General features: G+C 38.4%; 1 protein-coding gene across 1 annotated transcript in view; it reads right to left on the reverse strand.

The window, feature by feature from the left end:
• Window positions 1-23,801, reverse strand: part of ZNF385B (zinc finger protein 385B) — a 155,593-nt gene that overhangs the window by 47,193 nt on the left and 84,599 nt on the right. Inside the window, exon 3 of the mRNA XM_041473180.1 lies at window positions 5,982-6,112. Within this exon, the coding sequence (XP_041329114.1) occupies window positions 5,982-6,112 (131 nt within the window). The remainder of the gene's footprint in view (window positions 1-5,981; window positions 6,113-23,801) is intronic.

The following is a 23,801-nucleotide window of genomic DNA, read 5'->3' on the forward strand; positions in this document are numbered from 1 at the left end:
GAAAATTTATGAAATAATTAATGTTTGAAGAGATTCCCCCTTAAAGCCTGACTGTATTCCTTTAATAAACACTTTTTCCCCCTTGTAATTATATGTATGATATTTTAGAAGAATAGACAGAAAAGTGCTTATTTAGGCTCACCAATTTTACAGAGCTGCTCTTGGAGAGATTCCTGACAGGAACTAGGGAACATGCACCTTTCTGTTAAAATACCAGAAACTGAAAAATCTGTCAAATTCAACTGAGAACCCCCTGGTTTTGGCAGCTTTTCCCCCATATCTAACTCAGTGTATCTTATCAGGTGTTTTCTTCAAGCTCAGAGGTTTTGGAAAGTTTCAGGAAAAGATTCAGGTATTTTGCGAGAAAAAATATACCACCTTCAATAAACATTTTTCAGGGCTTCCACAGGCTGAGAATTTTTCCAAAAACTCCTACCACAGCTGAAAGAGTTCTCCGCTGCTTTGCCTCAAAGGTGTAGAAAGATAAAGAGGGATTCCTGGTTTGGTAAAAAATGCCTAAGCATACAAAGAAAGTGACTACGAAAAATTGAGAAAATGGTCACATGGAGAGTAAAGGGCTTCTGTAGCCAGGTACTTGGACAAGAGATAGCAAAGACTAGCCACAGAACAGAGGTCTGTGCTCACAGAATCTGGGCTTATGTGGTCCCTGAATTCCAGCTTTCCTCACCTGTATCTCAGAAAATACCTATTACTTTCTGTTTTCCCTTAATAAATGACAATAGGATGGCTCCTCATGTTGTGAATAGGATGATTCTGCCTATGACTTGAAAAAGGTGAACTCTTATATCTGTAACAACTAAAAGTGAAATACGAACATTTTTAAATTTTCAAAAGAGGAACAGAAGGAAAACCTGAAGTCCTTGTGTGCCTGCATTATGATAAAGTATATAAGAGGTCTGTAAGAAAAACATTACTATATCTTAATTAAAGAAACCCTAACCAACAAAAATCCTCAAGAAAAATAGCCAGCTACCCTGCAAAACACCACTCCTAAGTCAATTGCTTAAATTTCCTTTCTGCACAGTTAATGAATGTAAAGTATGGCTCTTAAAAAATTTTACCTCTTCTCTGGAGTCAGAGAGGTCCAGAGGACCAGAAAAGGTCGCTTCTCTCCAGCACTCCAGAAAAAGGGAATTCAGAGCACAGGGACAGGGTACTTGGACAAAAAGGATGGTAGATAACAGGTTGGCAACATCCAGTTGGCTGCATTTGTAATCTGTTCCTGCCATACAAAATCCTGTGCTGCAAAGCATACTTTGGCACTGCAGCAGGGTGTTAAGTGGCTGAATTCAGACCCTGCTAAGGAAAGAGAAAGCTCCCAAGCCACAGTGTCCTGCCAAAAAGGCAGAAGAGGCACTTGGCACAGAGGGGCGAGTGAAGCTGGTGATAGGGGTGCCCTGTGCTCTTATCTGCTGAACTCAGCTTCTGCCTTGGTGATTACTGCAACCTTCAAATGAGAAAGAGACAGGCAAATAAAAATGTGAGTAATAATTGAAAATGCAGAAGAGGAAAGAGAATATTAGCTCCTCCCTGTAGTTGTCTTGGGGGTAGGCCAGGGATACTTAGTCCAGGCAGGGCTAATGTTGGAGAAGAGTCAGAAATTTCTGACTGAGTTACTAGTCAGCTCCTCTTCCCTTCCTGTAGCACATTCCAGCTGGCTCACCTTCACTGGCAGATGTAAAATATCTCTGGTCCACTTTGCATGGGGACTGAGAGAACTCTGATATAAAGAATCAGCATAAAGCTGCTTGCAGAGAAATAAGACACTGAAGCAATAACTAGGCCACATTAACCCATGTGTCCTCTAAAACATGAAGGGTATGAACTAGCATTTAGAAACCAATCATGGGCTAGTTAGATGCAAAATGTTTCACTAATGTGAAAGCTACAAGAGATGCTCTAATCTTTGATTACCCCTGAGGCCATAACAAACTCAGAAAGAAGCATATGAATTGCTGATTATTTTCTATGATGATAGAATCTGAGAAGCTGCTGATAATGTTTTTGTGCAGATTGACAGGTCCCTGGCTGTACTACTTCAACTAAATGTGAGTCATGTAGCACTGCTCTCATTTCAGGACAAGGCAGAATATGCTGAAGTTTTGAGATTTCTTTTTTTTTGGGGGTACACAACCCTTATATCAGGAGATAGAGACAGTGATCGTGAAGTGATCAGCGATCTTGACATTGCAAGACAAATCCTGGCTTTCAGCCACTTTAGCACATGAACCATAATGTGATCACAAAGTATCCTTTCATCATTCAGTACACAAGATGGATGACAGGAGATGAAGAATCAGGGAGGTTTAGAGAAAGAATGGTACAGAAGGTAAAGCTGTGTGGTGGAAGCCAGCAAGTGTGAAATTCAAAATTATGTTATAATAAACACACAATAAGGACCACAGTAAACTTAGCTTTGATTTCCACTGACTATGGAAATACTTGACTTACATATTTTTGAATGTAATCAATATGCAAGTTTTGAACCTGTTAAGGCATGTTTAGAGTCATTTTAGTGTGCTGAAAAAAGAACTCTGCTTTAACAATACCTTCTGGTCCACATCCATCTCAAACTGGAAGTACCAATTTGGGAAGTTCCTATAATGATGGTTCCCACTTTTTTACAAACAAGAACACTTTAAGTAATCATAGCTGATAATTTGATTCAAGCTCTGCATTCTGCTGTTTCTAGCAGCAACTCAGGCTCAGACTCTGACAGTCTGATCATGCCTCTACTGCTCTGACAAAACTACTTTCTGCTGAGATTAAAAGACCAGGGAAGATAGCAGCTATTCTGCAGTATCTCTTCACTTGGAATCCTTCATCGTGCCCTTACAAGATCCCCTTCTGGCTGATCTGTTGAAACAGAAAAGTTTTATTCCCCTTACTGAGGAACACAGATACATATCCAGTGAGTTAGTACAATCATTTCCCAAATAATTTTTCCTACATAATAAGTCCTAATGAGCAAAGACAAAATTAATTGGGGCATGAATTGGCAATTACTATACATACATCCACAGCATATTTAGAACTATTGATGATTTAAAGAGAAGAAAAGGGGAGATGGCTTAAATTAAATCACACAATTCCATCAAGAAAATAAGATATGACTGGGGTAGGCATTTCTTTTACAAAATAAGGATCTGCTCACTGCTTCAGCAGAAAGTACCCCTTGTGCAGAGAAGGTAGGGATCAAAACACTTCCACAAACAAAATGGGAACACTAAGGTTTTATCTGGAGAATCACAGATGTTTTCAGAACTAAAAACTGTCAAAGTCAACTAAATAAGAAAGTGTTTATCCCAGATTTTAAATATGTTTCCATAAATAAGAGAAGTTCTTTTGGGAAAAAACTGTATGGAGTGTTCCTTTGAAGATGTTTATAGTTAATACATTTTACCTTGTTTTTCTGCCTTGGTAGTTATTTATGTACTGCTCCCATGCAAAACCTTTCCTTTTTTAAGGCCACTGATGTTCATTTAGAAACCACCTCCTGGCAAGGTTTAGAAAAACGTTTGTCTCTGACAGCCACTGAAAATGCAGGTGGATCCAAAGAAGTTTTGTCTCAAGACTGTTTCTTTCTGCCACCTTCAGTGAACACATGCAAGCACAACCAGCACCAGAAGGGTCCTCTTGGTCCCTTGGAAGGCAGAGAGATGAAGGGAAGCACACTGGAGATTTCCCTGTCTGCAGGGACATTCCTCCTATGAATGAAGTGCATAGATTTCCTCATGGATCCATAAAGCAAATGATGGCTTTTTTGGCTCTTCTAATATTCACTTCCTGAATAAGATAAAAGGTCATGGCTCTTTGCGTGATACATATGCTATGGATCAACTGGATTGCCCTTCTATAATTCAAAATCATCTTCTGGAAAAATTGTTTTAAACACTTTCACATACTATTGCCACCACTTTGGAATGAAAAAGGGAAGAAAAAAAGACTACATACACAAAAACCTAGAAATCTCCATTTGCAAAGGTTGTGCTAAGTTAGAAATAAAGGAAGTGCATGACAGCTAGCAGTCAATGTGCCTGTCAGTAGATAATCATGAATGATTTAGTTTTCCAATGAGCTTTGAAGGGCATTGTGAAAGACTCTTAAGGAAAATCAATACTTGCAAGATAAATGGCAAAGTCTGCAAATTAGAAATAGAGGAGTACTGAACCACCGTTTCTTAAAATAAAGAGTTTAAATATGCAATGTCTGTGGAGTATAGCAGCATAATTTTATATAATTATCAAGAATTCCAAGGGAGGAAGTAGACACCAACTTGGCAATGTTCGCCAATTAACCCAGGTCTAATTCCTAATCAAACCTACAGAAGTTTGGAAAGGAATGACAGTTGTGAATGATAAACATGTCAGGAATTAGGCAAATAAAAGGTAACCCAGATAAATATAAACTAGGAAAAAACAGTGTAGATATACAAATTAATCTGTTTCTAGAGGCTACTGCAACTCTGATATTCAGTAATATCACCAGAAATGAAATAATGGTTGGTTGATCTAAAACTACATCTCTGAAGAAAAGTTTCTCTGAGTTTCCCATAATGAACTGTTCTGAAAAACAGTTCAGTTCTGTTTTGCAAAAGCTCACCTAAAAAACCTGTGCAACTGGAAAGCAAACAAATCAGTAACAAACAAAATTCCTGAGAGTATTAGGAAGAGGCTGGAAAATTAATATGAATTGCATCATGTCTAGATATGGTAATGACACACTACTTCCTTAATACGGTATTGAGTTTTGAGCCTGCTCTTTTAACGTACCTGTTTTTTTTCTAATCTTTCATATTTTTGTACAAATGCACATCCCTCCATCACCCTGATAAAGGCACATTTTTCACATACAGGTTCTGCATTCTGAATTAGTAATATTTGCTGCTGTCACGTGAGTGATGCTGGTTCACACGTCACCCCACAACCGCCCCACATCCCCGCGTGCTGTAGCACCAGCCCTGTCAGCAAGGTGGATTTGCACGGCACGAGGAGAAATAATGCTACTGCTGTTCTAATTTCAGACAGACGGCGAGTTTGTGAAAGGAAACACTTGGCAGTGGTTCAGCTGGTGACGGCGTGGTGGCGGTGGCACTGCTCCCCTTTCAGCCCCCCCGCAGCCACAGTGACAGGCGCAGCGTGCAGCAGTTCAGGTGACGGTCACCTACAAACACACTGTACCTGCTGAGTGGGCAGAAATGACTCACAACAGTTGCCTTAAACATTTAAGCTAAAATGTGATGGCAACCAAGCACTTTGATAACACTCACTGCCTTTTTATGAGCTGATAGAGAGAAGTACAGAAGAGAGTATTTTTTAATTCCTGCTCCAATGAACTTGAAGAACCACAAGTATTATTTTGGCAACTTTTTTTTTTCTTTTTTTTGGTTTGTTTGTTTAAAAAAAAATCCCCAAGATGCTTTACCATAGAGTTAAAATAACAGGTTCAAATTTTTCACATTGACTGGCTGCGCAGTTTTACACTTTAATGTAGAAATTATACAAAATTAACAATATCCTCCAGTTGCTTTCCTGGTTTTATTAAACTTAGCTTGATTCACAGCAGTGTAGGATTTAGGTCATACCTGTCACTCCTGTCTGTCCATTAGCTTTTATTTTTCCCTTTTTTACAGCATATAGAAATACACATGTCCAGAGAAATGCTCCAAAAAATTCTATCATTTCTCAAATGTTTAGCATAGCACAGGGTTGTTTTTTTCAACGTGCAAACACCTCCTCAAGAGACGAAAGTTAAAATCAATCAGCCCCATTCACAGTGAGAAGGCTGGACACCACTCCAAGCCTTTGATATAGGGGAAAAGCAACCACCATGGCAGAGAATAAAAGGGCTCCCTAGAACTGTGTAAGCAATGCACTGTTTTAAGGCAGCTTCAGTACTGGATATTAGAACCAGATTGGAAAGCATACACTGAAACTAAATGTGGAAACACCTTTACTTACTGTGTTAAAATTTGGGAAGAATCCAACAGCAGAGCTGCTGTCCACAGGGAAGGACATAAAGGGTTTGATATCCAGGGAAGGCTGCATCATCAAGGTAGGTGTGCGCACAAGGGTGGGAAGTGTAGTAGTGCCTGCCAAGAGCAAACAAAACCAGGAATTCATGGTATTCTCCTTTCTGCAACATACACAGTATAGCTGACAAAACTGCCAAGAAAAAAATTATACAGGGGATGATGAAAAGGCTCTGTAGGAGTTAATATCATTAAAAGGAACCTATTTACACACAGTACAGACGAGGCAGAGCACTTCCCTATGGCCATGGATACTCCGAAGCTGAAGAGAAGACATATGGTATATAAATCACACTGGCAGGTAGAATAAATCCTTTCTACAGCTGCAAAATTCATCTTGTGCCAAAAAGGCCAGGATGGATGCCCATGGAAGTCAGATGCTTTTGCAATTCATGGTTGCCTACCAGATCAGCCAGCACAGACAATACATGTATGCTGAAATCCAGAGATTTGTTTCCAAACAGTGATCTGCATGTTATTTTTTCCCCTCTTCTGACTATCAGGTGCTACACAAACAACATTTCATTGAACATGTAAAAATTTACTTTTTTTTACAGTGCAAGGCAAATATTAGAAAACAGCCAACAATTAAATAATCAGCTAGCATACAGATGAACACAATTCTTTACTATTTTATAAACCGGAGCTCGCCAAACAAAAAATCTATATGCTGGATTTTTTTTCTGTATACACTTAACAAACATTGCCCAGAAAGATCCCAAAAGAATGGGCAGGCACAGACATCCAAATATTCATTTTGAACTAGCTATCTACCCTAGTCACACAAGAAGTGTGCCTAGCACACAGTTCCCAGCTATGCCTGTGGGAGTATTTTTTTCCCCTGAAACCATACAAAATAGATTTCAAATAAAATTTCCCTCATTGAAATACAAAGTGAAAAAAACCCCAAACAACCAAAACCACAAACCAAAAAACCCTCAGTGTCTCCTTCCTGGATTGAATAAATAATTCAACACCAACAGGAGCAGGCAGTGGAACATAAGTGTCCCACACCTCTAAAGGAGGGTGAGTCACTCTGTCTCTCCTACCTCTGTCACAATTTCTCCATAATTACCTCCTCCTCCCACTCATCAGTGGCCAGCAGCTGGGAGCATAACAGGCCTCTCAGGAGCTTCCCTTGTCTCAAGCACAGCTTACACAACACCCGAGCTTTTCCTCATAGAAGACATCTGAGCTTTTCTAACCCAGCCAGGAAAGGGATGGTAGGAGGGAAGGGGAGGGGGACTGAGAGGGAGCTAGAAGAAGGGCTTAGAAAATTAAACAAGCAACTTTCCTTCTCTTCTCCCATAAAATCAAATCATTTGTGTCCACTTGCCAAAATGCCAGGCAATCTGTATGGGCTGTGTGAGCACCAGTCTTCCATTAAGGAATTTCCCTTTCTGCCTGTTAAGGACACACAAAACTGAAGGCAAAAGAGAGATTTTCCTCCTTTTCACTGTCCTGTCTCCACAGACACAATTTCAAGCCCATCTTATGGTATCCAAGAGGAAAGCTAAGTTCAGAAGCCAGATGGGGCTGCATGGATTTTTTGGATGAACAAACACTTGTAACTAGCCCTGAGCTCCAATTTTGTTGATGCTGGAGAGACAGTCATTTTGATCTCAGCTGCAGCATAGTAAACATTATATTATGGTCTAGCACATGAATAGCAGGCTGTAATCTATTCTCTGTTTCTTCTATAGGAAAAGCATCATGACTGCACAAAGACGGGTCAACGACAGCCATGCAAAGAGAATGTTTCATACCATTCCAACAGAGCTGCACAACTTGAAAGGAAAAATATGCTTGAGAAACTTTCCCAGAATATTCTCTCCCTTCTTCTATCCCAATACTTTCATAAATGTCAAGTTTGCTCCTGCATAAACCCATGAGACTAATTGACAGTTGTGCCTAATTAACTGTACGTCAAAGCTTATTCAAGTGGAGTTACAAACGTCAAAAAGCTAAAGGCTAACATGCCTATAGTTTCTTATTCATATCCACAATGGAAAAGATGAATCAATAAGAAAGGAGTGTGTCAGAGAATTTATCCAAATAAAGTATCTTCAACTGCAAAAATGATTATTTCTACTAGCTGGTTCTGAAACTGTAGATTTACATAATTTGGATTTCAGAGTTGCATTCAAACAGGAACTATGTTGTATTCAATTACCTAAAGGGCCATCATCAATCTAACTTCTGCAAGTTTCTCTTTGAAGTTCATGAGCAATTAAAGATCTGTGAAGTTAAAGAAGACCTATCCTCTCTTTACATAAATGTACTTCAATGAAGCTATGGCTACATATTCTAACTCAATTTTACAGAAAAAAAAACCCAACAGAATAGACTCTGATTGTGACTGACATTTGAAATCAAAGTTACTTTCCTGATGCTGTCCTTATTCAATGTATAGAAAGCATGTGGCATAAAATCTTTAAGGCATCCTACTGAAAAAAATGCAACCTTCTTTGTACTCCTTGGTTGAGCACAGAATCTTTCATGTGAAAAAGACATTTGAAATCTCTCTCTAGTTTTGCAGTCCATGTTCTTTCTGCTGCCAGAGTAATTTATAACCAGGAGACTAGAATACATTTTCAGCCCACACAGAAAAGAAAATATATACACCTACCGGACTGATTAATGAAGGCGTTAATCATAAAAAATATGTTTGTTTATTTTGCCAATTTACTACTTTAACAATTGCCAGTCAAATATCAATAACCTTGTTGGACTGAAGTTTAGCTTTCAGACTCACCTCTGAAAGCCTCTGAAGGAATTATCAGGTCAAGGTGCCCTAAATTACAAGTAGAAGCACTTAATGAAAAAAATCATCAAATCAAATGCAATAGGGCAGTTTTACCCTGGCATTGTTCCCAATGATCAAATAGATTCTCACCACTACTCCATCAAATCTTTATCTAGACCTGAACTAAGCCGGAATATTGGTACAAAAAAGTTGTCGCTGACAAGCTTCATTATCTTCATGAATTTAACAGATGTTTATAATTTCATTAGCATTTTAATGATAAAGACAACTTACCATGTCAAGCACAGATTGTTTTAAACTACCTGTAAATCTTTACAAGAAAGAGCAGTTATATTTATTCCAAAGGCATTTTCTTATTTCAGCTTCATACTTATTAAACAGTATTTTATAACTTCAACTTTGACTTCCACAGCAGGAATTAGCTAAGTACTGCGAATGCAAGCTGTGGACAGACTTTGCAAAAGGCACTGATCCTCACTGGTCCCTTTTACCCTTGTCAAAGAGGAGGAGAAGAGGTTTTCAGACAACCCAAAACGTCTCATTTTATTAAAAGTTTTTCTTCTTCCTACACATATTTATCTGAACAAACAACTCCCGTGTAAGAGGTGCTGCTCCTCTTTAGCCACGTAGACATGGCTTTGCGTACACTGCAATGCACTGGGACACTGGTGTTGCTACAGAAGTTAGGAAAGGTTGTAATCTTTACCCAAATGTAATCTGCCTCTAACAAATAAAGTGCAATGGATTAAGCAGCACAAGTGGTATTTCTGGAGAGCAATTAGAAGGTCTTGTATCTGTCACTCCTGTGGCAAGACATGTCCCCAGGGCCAATGAAGCAAGCCTTAGCCTGTTGTCAACAAGGGGACAGGTGACACAGGGGCTTTAAGAATCTCTACCAACACCCCCAGTTTTCCAGCTTCAAAGAATAAAAACTGAATTCCAGAGTAGCAAGACTGCAGTTTTGGCAGAGGGAATCACAGTTAACTTTGGCCATGGTAAAAAGTCACTAGTCCTCTTCTTCAAGTAAAAGTGGTGCCAAGATCAGTCAAATCTAAGGGCACAGCTTTGCTCTCTGTACCTCTTGAAAACTATTTGTGACACTATTACTTCTGTGATTTTCTCACCATTTCTTTGTCACTGAAAAACACCAAAAAAGTGTAATGCCTGCTCATTAATTCTTCAGATTTGGACATTATTAGACCATTATACAAAAAAAAAACCCAATTCCATCACAAAACATACTCACATAAAACACATTTGTGAATTATTTCAGCTTACTTAAAGAAATGAATCATGTTTCAGACTTGAAAGCATTCTGTTCCAACGTCTTCATTAAAGGCAATTATAGAGAAATCTGAAGCCATACTCTCCTGTTTTCCTGTTACCTACGATGTTATTACAGTATTTTAATCCTCCCATCAAAGGAAGCAATCCTCACTCAGAGCAAGTGAGTGGAAGAGTAAGCACGCTCGGGACTGAATAAAAGTATTTGAGTGACAAATCTCTGTGCATTGAACAATCTACATCCACCTCAGATTGCACATGGTTTGCATTTGTTTTAACTTGTGCCAATAACAGTATATGGGAAAATTCCAAAGGGGCATTGAGATATTCACACCCACAACTACTTATGTGCATGACACTGGCAGTTTTCAGTTGTGGACATGCTGTGCTGCCTTTTTCATCCCCGACCATTTCCAGCTATGAGGAACCTTTACTTTCTGCAGTAATGTTGAGTAGTCTTATCTGGCCCCAGAACAGTAGCAATGTAAATGGCATGATGGATGAGTTGTGGGCTTTCTCCTCCCTTCACCTTTGTGGTTTTGAGAGACTGCTAGAGCCAACAACAGCCCTTTGAGGGTGGATGAAAAATTTCTCCTGAATTAGTTAAGGACTGCAGCCAGAGTGTGCACAACCACCCTGTCTCCAGACCTCACACTGCCATCTCTGGTTGCACATTTTCCTTCTGAGCTCCAGAAGGTGGAAGCAGCTCCCTGGAAGGATTCTGAGACAATTCTGCATGTGTTAACCTAGGAGCTTTTTCTGGGACCCTACAGTGTCAGCACAGTTTATTGTTTTGTCAGTGGAAGTTGTCAACATTTTCAGAAATATTTACTTCCGCATGTGGCTAAGAAATCCAGTTTTATAAACAGGTTACAGGCAGAGGCAGTATCTAGGGCTTTCATATTGAATAAGAATCTCTCCAGCTCTACTGCCTATGACTCACAAAAAAAGCCCAAAAACCCCCATCCACTGCTAAAATAGCCCAACATGCACCAGACTTTCCTACACTTATATGCAACTGTTTGGAACGATATGCAGAAAAAATTATGTTTATAACAATCCCTCCACCTAACTAAACAATGAAAGATTCAGCTTTCTTCCCTTTTATCTGATCCCCCATTGCATCATGCCTCAGTTCTACTTCCCCCACAATTTATTTCCCCCTACCTGACAGGTAAAAATCAATCACTTGCAAGTCACTACATTTTGTTGTTTGGGCATTTAAAAGACACTAGCCCTTGAGATTTTTCACAATGCTTAATATTAGTCATTTTTCCATTCCAGTATGATCACCTTAGAGGATTTAGAAACTTTCGAATTTCGTTTGTTTACTTACAGCTATACAAGGGTATTAGAGGATGTCATCTGTTTCTGTTTATGCCTAAGATATACTCATAAAAACAAGTGCAAGTAAAATAATTCTGAGTTTCTGAACAGCAGGTGTTGATATAAAAACGCTTAAGGAAAAATCTATTCTAGAAGTATCCCATTAATAATACTCCTGAAGGTGAACACATGCACTCCTCTTATACAAAAGAAGTTAGTAAATACAGAATGAATTAATTGTTTCCACATTTCACTCAGCAGACCAAACACTTCTTCCTTATAATGGTATTATGAGAAATGAGACCTATGACACCCATATGGATTCCTGTCTGTCAAAAGAAGTCGTGAGAGATAACCATTACTTAACACATTCTCCCCAACTAATGTGATGTTAAGAGATAACTCCCTATCCTGACAACTTATTTTTACAAGTAACTTGAAGCAGAAGCCCAGAATCTATGTGACATGGCACAGCCCCTAGCTGACAAGAGGGAAAATGCTAACAAGTTTTCTGCCCCCTGGGCACCACACCAACTAAAACACTCATGAATGAGGATGCAGCTCCTTTGGGAATTGACATGATGTGCATCAGAGCTAGTGATATACATGTTTTAAAACCCATAGAGTGCACTGTATTCATATCTCCTAAATGCTATTCAGATATCAATGGAATAGTCCTTGGCTTACTGATGAGTTTAAAAACCAAGCTATACACAGCTATCTGTGCCTGACAAATAAAACCAGGTAAATCCTCAAAAGATGAGCTGTCTTGTTTTCTCAGGAGCCACAAGGAAAGGCAGCAAGAGCTGGTGTAGAAATCATGGCTACTCAACTAAAGAAGAACCCCTGCATGGAACACTCAGAAGGCAAGTGTTAAGAAAGCATTGGTCCAGGTCCAGCCTTCCATAGCAACCTTTGGATAAAAAATGATACGCCAAACATTCTGCACTCCATTTGGAGTTTATTTTTTCAGTAGATGTTTCAGGAAACCCAGAGGCTTTTGATGCAACTTCACTGCAACATATACATTATCTAAATATTGCAGAGTGTAAGCTCTTCACGCTCAAAAATTAGTCGCCTAAAACAAGTCAGATTATAAAAATAATTTTCTCCCTAAAAATTAAAACATGATTTCCAGCATGCTTGAGCACGAAGTTAGTATTTCCATTATTATCCACATAGAAATGGTCTATGAAGCTATATTAGCAGAATTCCATATTCTCCTTTTGTATAAAATGGGATACCTGGAGATGCGGTATTTCTGTGTTTCAAATGAATGTAGGCTTCCACCAACTAGGTCAACACTAAAAATAAACTGAAATTTGGTGCTGCTGAAATGAATGGCTTTTAGTCAATCCAAAAAGTCAGCCATCACTTACCTAATACTTATAATTACATACAACTCATCTAGAAAAGTTGTATAGCTATAGCTATATATCACACGCAATTTCATGTAAGAATTCTAAAAATAGAAAAAAAATTTACAATTAAGCATATCTTCATTGGATCAGATCCTTCCTCATTGAAATATGAGTTCGTTATTTGGGATTACTTTGACTTTAATTGTTAACATTCCTTTGCATAGCTAATTATTTTCCATCTCCAAAGCCTTATGATAGAAAGATATTAAAAATATTATAGATCATAAATATTATGCACCTACTTTATAGGAAGATAATGAAAAAACTGATATTGAAAATTTCTCTTATAATAGCGTATTGAAAAAAACTGTGTGGATACTTATTGCCCTTATCTCTACATTTAGTATATCAAAATCACATATATGGACAAATAATGAGGTCTACCAGAAAGAGGGGGCTGCAGAGGGAGAAGATTGAGACAAAACAACAGGAAACAGGAATTTCAGTATTTTACAGACAAATATTTAGAAAATTATTTTTTTAAAAAATCGTATTCTTCTTGCAGTTGGAAGTTGAAACATCTTATTCTTCTTGCAGCCTTTCTTATTCTTCTTGCAGCCTTCCTAATAGTTTTCAATAACAACTGGAATCCCCATAGGTTTTTAATGGAAGATTGTTGTGGATACCCCATGTGCGGAGATGCGAATCTTGACTCCATGTTTCCGAAGGCTGGTTTACTATATTATGATATATATTATATTAAAATACTATATTAAAAACTATACTAAAAGAATAGAGAGAAAAGGTTTCATCAGAAGGCTAGAAAGAACAAGAATGGAATGTAATAACAAAGGCTTGTGACTCTCAGAGTCCGATGCAGCTACATCTGTGATTGGCCATTAATTAGAAACAACCAACATGCACCAATCACAGATGCACCTGTTGCATCCCACGGCAGCAGATAGTTATTGTTTATATTTTTTTTCCTGAGGCTTCTCAGCTTCTCAGGAGGAAAAAATCCTAGCAAAAGATTTTTCATAAAATATCATAGCTACAGAAGATACCAGAACGGATGGAGTAGGAAGGGAAGTAAAATAATTAGAAGTGAAACAGATTATTCTGCATTTTCCCTAAATAACTGCACTACAATTCCCAACGATAACACCAGGAAGAGCCCTGTCCTTCTGGTACCTGCAGGACGGGTGACTCTCGCTCCTGTCCCCTCCCTCCTGCAGCTGTCCCTCCGTGTCCCTCCTGTGGCTCAGGCCCGCACACCTGCACGGTGAACAGCGGAGTGTACAGCAGTTGTGCTTCACTCTTCATTTCACACATTTTTTCTCAGTATTTACATTCCTAAGCCAAGTGAGCGCCACAAGCACTATACTGCTATCAAAGCAAGTTTGTTAGCACTGGCTCCTTGTCAAGTCTAAGCAATTAAATAAATTACAAAACATCCTTTACTATATTTAGAAGAAACATGCTGGCTGGAGTGCAATTGCAATTTGCTATTATCTGTAGATACTATGGAAATATTTGCCATTAGTTTCTTAACAGAGATAATTCTCTAGACTTCTAAAGCAACCCAGACTGTTTGTTTGACTGAAAAACAGAGTGCCATGTCAAGGCTTAACATGATCAAGCTCAGTAAGCTGGGTTTTTTCTAATAAACCAGTAAGAACTATTAATAAATGCAATGCTCTGGCCTATATTAAGGTCAGCTGAAGTTTTGCAGTCTATCACTATTTCTTTTTCTCAAAATCCTCTGGATGGGTCAAGCTTCTCTCCCTGGTCTCCACAGACTGAGTGAGCAGCATTACCCCCTCCTCTGTTCTTATCTGCTTCTGGGAAACATTGCTTTGGACTTGTTTTCACTTTGAAGTTTTCCAAGTATAAAAGAAAAAACAGCTGCATCTTTTTCAGCTCTCTGTTCTCCTGCCATCTGGATTAACGGAGATCTTTCTGAAATCCTTAGGATCCTTTTAGATGATTTATTTAAACCAGCCCCCACCCTTGTCTTTTGTACTGTCCCAACACAAATGCAGTGCAAGAAGGTGTTTGCTTTGCTGCTGTCACCCTTGATTGAAAGCACATCAGGTAACACCTACTGAAGCTACTCTCTTGTCCAGAGCATGGTGCAACTCCTGTAACAATCTCCATTGTTTTCTTCAGTGCATGTTCTTTTGTGCTGGGCACCAAGCCTGTAATTGTCCCAGGATTAACCACTGCACTCTCTTCCCTTCTGGTTCAGGAAACACAAGTTTTCTTACAAACTGAAGCTTCCCTCATAAAGAAGAAGAACAAAATAGCCAAATATATATTACCTTGAAAGTTTCATAATTTGGAGGAAAGCACTTAAATGCTGTTAGGTTTTTAGAGTCTGTTATCCCTTCAACTCTCATATAACCTGGTTTTTCTCAAAATCCAACTCCTATCCATGATTCTGGCACCACTGGTGCCACCATCTAACCCTCAGTGAGCCTCAGCACAGGCTTTCTTTCAGGAGGTACTGAGCTGCTACCCACAAAAACCAAATGAGTCTGTCACCAGGAATGCTGCTGAGGGAATCCTTTGTTGTTTGTTGGTCAAACAGATTTATGTTTGCAGCTGGTCTTTTGCTCCTTATTCCCCTTCAATATGCCAACCCACCAGCTCAGTAGTGCTGTGCACAAAGGTAAGAAGGGTCCATCGTCACAGATGTGTCTAATCCCTTAACCACATCAGCCAATTTCCAACGCTTTTGAACATCATCAGAGCTCAGAGAATTTCATGCCTCAATTGCTTTTCCTGCATAATACACAATCTTCTATACAAAATATAGTTACCCAAGTTGCTTGGTTTTTTTTTCTTTTTAAAGTTTTTCTATTGATATTGCCCTGAAAATATCCTTCAGATAAAAGACTGCTGCAAGAACTAATTTAGGTTATTCAAAGAGGTCCTTTGAAAATACTGGCAATGGAAACCCAGGTCTCCACCAAATGAAATCTATTTTCCTTCCAAGTATAATTTTCAGATTTTCACAAATTTCAAAAGAAGTTTGTACATTCAGTCCACCCCTTTTCTATCCAAACCATCACAACACCAATCACAATCTTCCCCTTACTTGCCATTACTTCCATAGCTAGGCACATGCTTTTAAAAGAACCACTATCTTCCTGTTTAGAAATAAAAAAAACAATGATACAGGGAAGAAAGGCAGATTTAAAACCTTCATGATATTGTCCATGTAGTTTACACAGGTTCTGCATTGAATTTAATTGCTCTGCCACAGCATAGGCTATGCAGCACACAAGCACCTGTCCAAAAGAGATCAAACACATACAGTTTTTTTTTCTAGCTGTTGCCCCTAACTAAAACAACAAGAAATCTTCATAGGATTTCCTGGAGGATTTGAACTTACTCCTAATCAGATGACATACTACATCTGCTTCTTTTCAGAACCCACACTCTTGAATATCTTCAGCAAGGGACAAGTCAGAGCTCAAGCTTTACAAGTGACCAGCGCATCCTGTAGCACCATACCTGGAAACAAATAGTGCAGAGACCTCACTCCACACATGAGAGTAGGAGCCAGGCTTAGCACTACTCTTACCTAACAATACAAAGAAAGGTACTTGAACCTGCCTGTGGAAGGAGCACAAGAGTTGCATTATTTTTCCAGCTTTCTAAAGTTCTGTAGCTCATTCACCAAAGGAAGGCAAGTACTACAAATTTACCAGTGCCTTACAATATTCAGAAGCTTTATATGTTTTTGCTGTGACCACACAATCATGAATGATTTTAGCAAACCAAAAGGGATAATAAAACACAGACCATGTAGTCCTGTAAAGGCTTCCCAGTATTAATCAGTGCCATGGTGCTTACTTAAGTCACTAAGGGTATAATCCACCACCTCTGCAGCACTTCAGTATATACGTATATACATATACACATATAAACAAACAGCTTAAGTCTCAGGTAAATAATAATTTCATTTCAACATGGTGCTTTTGTGACTTCAGGTGCTGTGAAATACTGAGCAACTATCAAGCCTGAACAAACCTGGGCTGTTTGATGATCTGTGAGAAGAGCACACCGTGTGTCTGAAATGTGCCCCCTGATTCTTGGGGCTGTCCTGTGCAGGAGCTGGAGCTGGACTTTGATGATCCCTGTGGGTCCTTTCCTACTCAAATACTCTGATTATGTGAGTTTTTTGCAACTTGACCCTGGAAGGAGGGCAGACTGCTATCTGACATGAAAATATAACCTAAAAGACTGATAAACTAAATTTCACTGGCTTTTTCCCTGCTATTCTTAGAATTAAACTTAAAAGGGTTGCTAGCTAGCTGTCTGCTACAGAGCTGCATTTAAAATAACTTCTGGGGGAAGAAAGAAACAAAAAAATGAAAAGAAATGGTGTCTGAATTTTTTCAAGAGTTCATAAAAGGGGACCTCTGAGCACAGGGTTACAGACAGCACGGGTCACGGCATTCAGAAGATCAAAGTCCATAAATCCTGTCTCTCTTGAATTAAGGTGCACTGCTTTACTTATTCTCAAAGTAGCACTGATGAATAAGTAAGAACTTGAAAATTTATAAAACTAAAATATATGCTATCTATCCTCTATTTAGAAAGGGAGAAGGAAGACAATAGATTTCAAATTAACAGATCTGCTAGCCCAGACCACTGCATTTGTGAAGTTATTGAACATTAATTAGACACAAGTATCTGACTAAAAACCTTATTTTGCCTTGGGGTGCAGCAGTGCTCCAGCCCTGCCAAGGCTGGGTGGGACATAAAGACTTTTGATGCTGTTATGTTTTCAAAGAATGCCTGACATGAACTTTGACAATTCTACCCCCAGCTTACTTTCAGAAAGAGAGAAGAAAAAAAGAAAAGAAGCAGGTAACAGAAAGTTTCTGTTAAATTAAATTGAGATTGAACCAAACAAGAATTTTTTTTACCCTAACATTTGAACTGACTGAACAGTGCTTCAACTGATATAAGCCTATCAAAAAAAGGCTTCTTTTTTCTTCTAGTTTTCCAGAGACTAATTGATATCACTTTAATAGGATTTATTTAATAAACTAAATGTAATTAATCAAACACTATGCTGAAAATAAAGACAAAGAGAAGTTGAAGGCATTTTTTGAAAATGTACTGCGCAGCCTGTATCTGCTTTCCAGGATGGTACCAGGAGCAGGCTGGTCAGCCTCACTGCTCCGCTTCTCCTAACACTCCCCTTGAGCCAGCACAGGGAATCAGAACAGTTGTAAACAAATACAAACCAACAAAAGAGAAACTTGCCTTCAAGCAGCACAATGAGCTGGTCGAGCTGAAGTCATGGTTGGGAAACAGAGAGTACCAAGTTGGTGGCAGCAGAAAAGAAAAATTTTGTTGAGCATCAATGTATTTTATTGTCATCCAGACTCATCTGAACTCGCCCTCATCTTCCCTGCAGTGTAACAGTCAGATTTCATGCCTGCCACATTGTATTTCTGGTTATTTCTCTCAGGACGGTACCTGTTTAAGCTGACAACACGGCAGTGTTAACTCAAGTTCACCTTATGAACACAGCAATCCAGTCCTGCATTCCCAGAATAGGGATTCCTGCTCAATGTGCTGCATTGGTTATTACTCAGCTCCTGATTTCCTTTATATACTTTGGCATAACTCATTTTTCCTTTTCTTCAAAGGGAAGATAATCTATTAGTTCTTAAACTTAGTTTTTTCTTCTCTTTTAAAATTACTGTGACCCTATCAGCTCTCAAGCTGCTCTGGAGCCTCTTTTACAAGTACCAGAGATCTGCATTTTCATCCATGCAAGTATCCTTTTGGTGTGTCTGTCAGAGCCAGTGCTTTGAAGATTCTGGTTCATCTATACACTCTGACCTGTCCTTGCAGGCTTTTGTTTGTTTATATTGGCAACTGTCACATGAACATAACTGATCTTTCCAACAAAAAGTAATTACGAACTGGCTCCATGCAACCCAAACTTTTGGTTCTATCTGACTCTCACAATAACAATCCAAATTTTAATTTGGTATTCTGTAACTATTGTAAGTGCACTTAGAAAAAGATTTATGTTTGATGCTTCTTTCAGTCTCATTTTATTTTCTATTTTTTTTCCCTACAGATTCATGTTGCTCTTTCTTCACCTTTCTTAGCAATTTAAACCCATTTCCATTTCCTACCCCTACATACAGCTCTTGTGATTGAGTCTGTAGGAATTTTATAGTTTAGCCAAATTATTCTTGCCACATTTCCTGACTTGCCTCTGCCATGAGACAGTTTGCAGCTGGCCTTCTTATTAGGGTTTTTTTAGAAGAACTTTCAAACCCTTACAATATGCTTGATAAAAAGAAATATCCTGATAAGGATATCTTACAGAAAAAAAACCTCAATCCTCTTTTCAGAACTGCTTTCACTACTGGTTGTTTGGTGTGTTATCATGTTGCAACATTTTGCTGCATAATTAAAAACCAGGCAAGATAGCTATTCTGTCATTTTTTCTTATACTAAAAAGCAGCACCCCCTCAGTTCTAATAAATAATGCTTTTCCCTATCTTAAAAATAAGTGTAAGATTTCACTCTAATTTCAAAATCAATAATCAATACTTCATATTCAGTATCCTAAATGCTAGTTTAAAGATGAATCTAAGCATCAGAAGGATTCCAGCTTGCCTCCTGGAACAGGTAGCGTATTTCCCTCTCACTTCTAAATCCCCAGTTATATACTGTGGTAAATAATTGAGCCTGTAATTCTGAGTATTGAGGAAGAAACAATGAGCCCTTCACTTTTTTTTTTTTCCTCCCTGTTCTGATGCCTGATTTAAGAATGTGCTTAAATCCCCAATCACTGGGCTTTAAATTCACATTCAAACACTCTTATAAATTCTCAAGAGTACCACACATCTCTAACCTCACTTCATACTTTGTGATTGGCAAGACTGAAGAGAGGATTTTCTGACTGAAAGGCAATGCACACTTAACAGAAAGCATATGGTTTGAAATATGACTTTGTATTTCTAAAATATTCAAACTTAACAATAAAAGTTGAAACTATATCATTCAAAGAAAGGGTGTTTAGGTTTTGTGAAGTGGAAAGAAAAGGCAAAAAGCACAAAGGAGGAAAAATACTGCTATTGCAAAGGCGTGGCTTCCACCCCCAGTGATGTTTCTAGTAGCTATAATACCACTCCCAGCAAAAGGGAAAGCAAAAACACTGAAATGCTACCCAGATTCTTGGAGAAAGAATTATTCATGTAAGATTTTGAAGTCACAGTTGAAGGCATTTGATGAGTATATGTTTAGAGACAAAGAAATTTTTAAAATACTTTGTATTATAACTTTGCTTTTGCCTTTTAATTGCCCATATTTACAAAATCAAGAGAAGCAAGCTTGCTTTTATAAACTTGAGATCTGGGGCTATGATGTGTGATGTAAAAAACTCTGGCAAATAATTCAAACATGGATCTATTACCCTGGTGCAAATCTGTCATCATTTCTTTTAAGTCCAGAGAATCACCAGGATTAGCAGCAGTACAAGTGTGAAATTAGGCTGAATAACTTCAGCTGGAGGAGCTCTGTGTAGAAGCAGCAGCTGCCGGGTCAGACACTCTAGTGAACCTCCCCCAGTGCAAAGCAATAGCAAGACAAGGTACCAAAGTATTTGTTACCAGTTTCATGTAGTCAGTTTGATCTACATCCACAGAAACTGCTGCACGCTCTTCGCTGACTAATAGTTCTCAAAGTGCTGCACACAGGAACCCACTGAGGACATGACACATGCCAGCACTGACTGGAAAGAGGTGAACAACTGACATTCCACAGGGCAGAACTTGTAGGAGGAACCCAGCAAGGGAGTTGTGCAGAGTGACTTGGAGTGCAGGGAGGGCATCACAGCCCACCCACTCCTCTATTACCACTTCTATTGGACTCTCCCTCCATCTCTGTGCAGATGTCTGAATTAGAACATCTTACATAAATATCTACTACAGTAGCATGCTAAATCTGCAAGGGAAGGATCAAACACTGGCTCCTTAGTTAAGGTCAAGGCTGGTATGTTTCTATGGATGCACCAGACAGTTTCACAGTTCATCATGCATTCCAGAATGGGTTTAAAATATGCCACGAATCTCCCCAGTAGGTACAGCCTTTCAGAGTGAAACCATGCCCCAGAATACACTCAGTGCCCTATAACCTAAGGATTCTAACCCAAGTCCCTAATTCAGGAGCTGGAGTTCCCTAAGCAGGAGATCAAGTAGACAGCTCTGAACCCGCATTCTGCAAGTGCAGTTCAATCACCTGAAGAAGGATCCCATATTTTTTTACACCATCACCTCCAGGAGAAGCAGAAGTGATTTCCCTCCACCTCCACTGGTGGTACCTACACCCTTGTAATTTCTGTGTCCTTTTTCCAGAATTTTCAAAACAGCTCTGTGGAACTATTCCATTTGAGTCTGGGAGAAGTTTCTCCATTACTACAGTATATCCCTGTCAGCAGAAGGAAGATCAGATAAGATCAGGTTTGGGGTTTTGTTTTCTTTGGGTTTCACGTTTTGCTTTGGTTTTTTTTCCTGTTTGTTTTTTTTTTTGTTTGTTTGTTTGTTTTTTAATTGAAGGTCCATTTCACCATCCTTGCAGTTTTTAATCTTACAGTTTTTTGTCAGCACAGAGTTTCAGGCTTTTACAACACCTTTTTGGACATGAAATTCAAAAATCTTCTATTAAACACTTTTCAAAGTTGCACAAAAAAAAAATCATGCAAAATGAAATTTAATCCTCAAATATGTTTTCTATTATAAAAGAACAAAAATGTTCACATATCTTAAATGCTTTATGGAACACAATTGAATTATGGAATACACATGAAATTATTATTGTGACTAATGCCTCAACTGGAATAAAAAAAAAAAAAAAAAGGAAAGAAAGGAGAAAAAAAAAGATTGGTTTGTAGACAATACTAGAGCCAGAATACAAAGCAGCCATAAACATTTTCTTCCCCGCGCCCCCCCGCCAGTTTTAACAGCATTGTTTGCAACAAAGGATTTCAGAGGAGCAATCATTTAACATGAAAAAAGAAGAGTAAATATGCCTCCAACACAAACTGAGAAACAGTCATCCTGTGAAATGAGTTCTCACCTGCAGCAAATTATTTCATTCTTGGGATCCATTGTGAAAAATACAAAAAATTAACTTTAAATGGGAATAAGAAATCGTAAGAGCAAATGGATTCCAGTGTGGCAAGCATCAGAAAACTGCAGCTGACTTTGAGATTTCAAACTTCAGTGCCTATTAGAACAGAGGTTTGAACATGATGAGCAATGCCCTGTATATCTATTTCTGTACATACATGCTCAAATATAACAGCAGAGAAAACCTATAAATAAATCTAAAACCACCCAGTCTTCCTATGTTGGGCTAGGTATAGATTGACAAATCACTCTATCAGGTAGTGGTGCAGAGTTAAAAAGACTTAGACAAAAAACTACAGAAAAAAATCTGGACATTTTGTCTGAAAAAAATTTAGTGCCCTTGGTCATGCAGTGAGAAATATAAGAAAAAGGTATAAATAGTAAAAACGCTTGATGTGCTTCCAAATAATATTTGAGTTGAAAGAGCAAGGGATTGACCTGCCAGAGTAGCAATTAAGGTGAAGGAGGAAAAAGCCTAATAGAAGCCTAATAACCCCGTCACAGCAGGAAGGACAAAGCTCAAACTGGCAATGTGTCCTTTACATGAAGGAAGGACTCATAAGTCCATCTCTGATAAAGCTTATTGTGATGAGCAGCAGGTACCTTTGAACTTGGAAAGGATTTACAAATTGAAAAGAGACTGAGGTAAAGCAAGCTCTGGGAAGTCTAGAAAACACAAAAAGTTAAATATGGACACCCTTGGAACAATACACGACAGATACAGCGGCTAGAGGGGGTACAGGTATTTAAAAGACTTATGAGGTGAAGAATTCTGAAAGGTTTTGGGGATTAGAGAGAGCTGAAATAAAGAGATGTGAGAAAAACAGGTCTGAACATCATGGGAAGCTTCTTGACACAAAGATTATTCTGAGAGATATTTAATGTTCACGGTGGCAGCCTTTTTTAGCTGAACCAAAGTGCGGAAATAATATCCTAAGAGATTTTGAGATTCTGAACAGCACATGCATTTGTATCAAGACTGAATAAAACAGTGCTGTATGTACAAGAGAAGCAATTCTACACTGGCAAGGAGAGGATTAGATGACCAGCAACCATGATTGCACTTGTTAAAAACAATTTGCAATAAGGTATTGATAGTCAGTGTTAAACTTTTATTTTATGAAGTACAAGCATGGCCTTGCTTCATTTCAAGAATGTCATATCTTTCAGAAAGTTCTATCATAAGTTTTGATAAAGAGATCAATAAAACAAAATTTCACACAAGCAAATAAAACCACAAGCATATGTTACCAGCTAACATCAATGAGAATCCCAATGCAATTCCTTTTATTGGGTCCATTTTACAGCAAAAAAAGTGAGGAGTCCCTCCACAGACTTGTCAAAAGCTTAACATTATAACATAGAAAAAGACAGAAATAGCTGTATATTTCTCTGCATCTCTATACAGAGTAAAATGCTCTAGGTTAGAGAAACATGAACACTTATTTCTGTTTCAAATTTGCATTTTTATTTTCTGATGGTACTTGCTATGTTTTCTACTTGAAGTGCAGAAGACAAGATAAACACTAACAGTGTTTATTTTAATTCTGGAATTATGTACCTACTCCTGAGGAGAAGTAAAGCAGAAAAACTTTTAACAGTTCTGTCAAATCTGGTTGTTGACAAATGAATAATTTAGTAGTTCTCAATACAGGAGTAGTTGCAAATTCTGGGAAAAGAAGGCTGCTAAGATTCCCTCTCACTCTGCAAGTGGAATTTTCCACTTCATATAAATACTATTTTTGTCAAAGCAATTTGTACAGAGTCATGGTACCACTGCACATGAAACGGAAAGTTCCACAGCTGTAATGGAACTGGGAGCTTTTGTTCATGGAACA

This window comes from Pyrgilauda ruficollis, unplaced genomic scaffold, assembly GCF_017590135.1.
Source record: "Pyrgilauda ruficollis isolate IOZ18807 unplaced genomic scaffold, ASM1759013v1 scaffold3, whole genome shotgun sequence".
In the NCBI taxonomy this organism is placed as follows: Eukaryota; Metazoa; Chordata; class Aves; order Passeriformes; family Passeridae; genus Pyrgilauda; species Pyrgilauda ruficollis.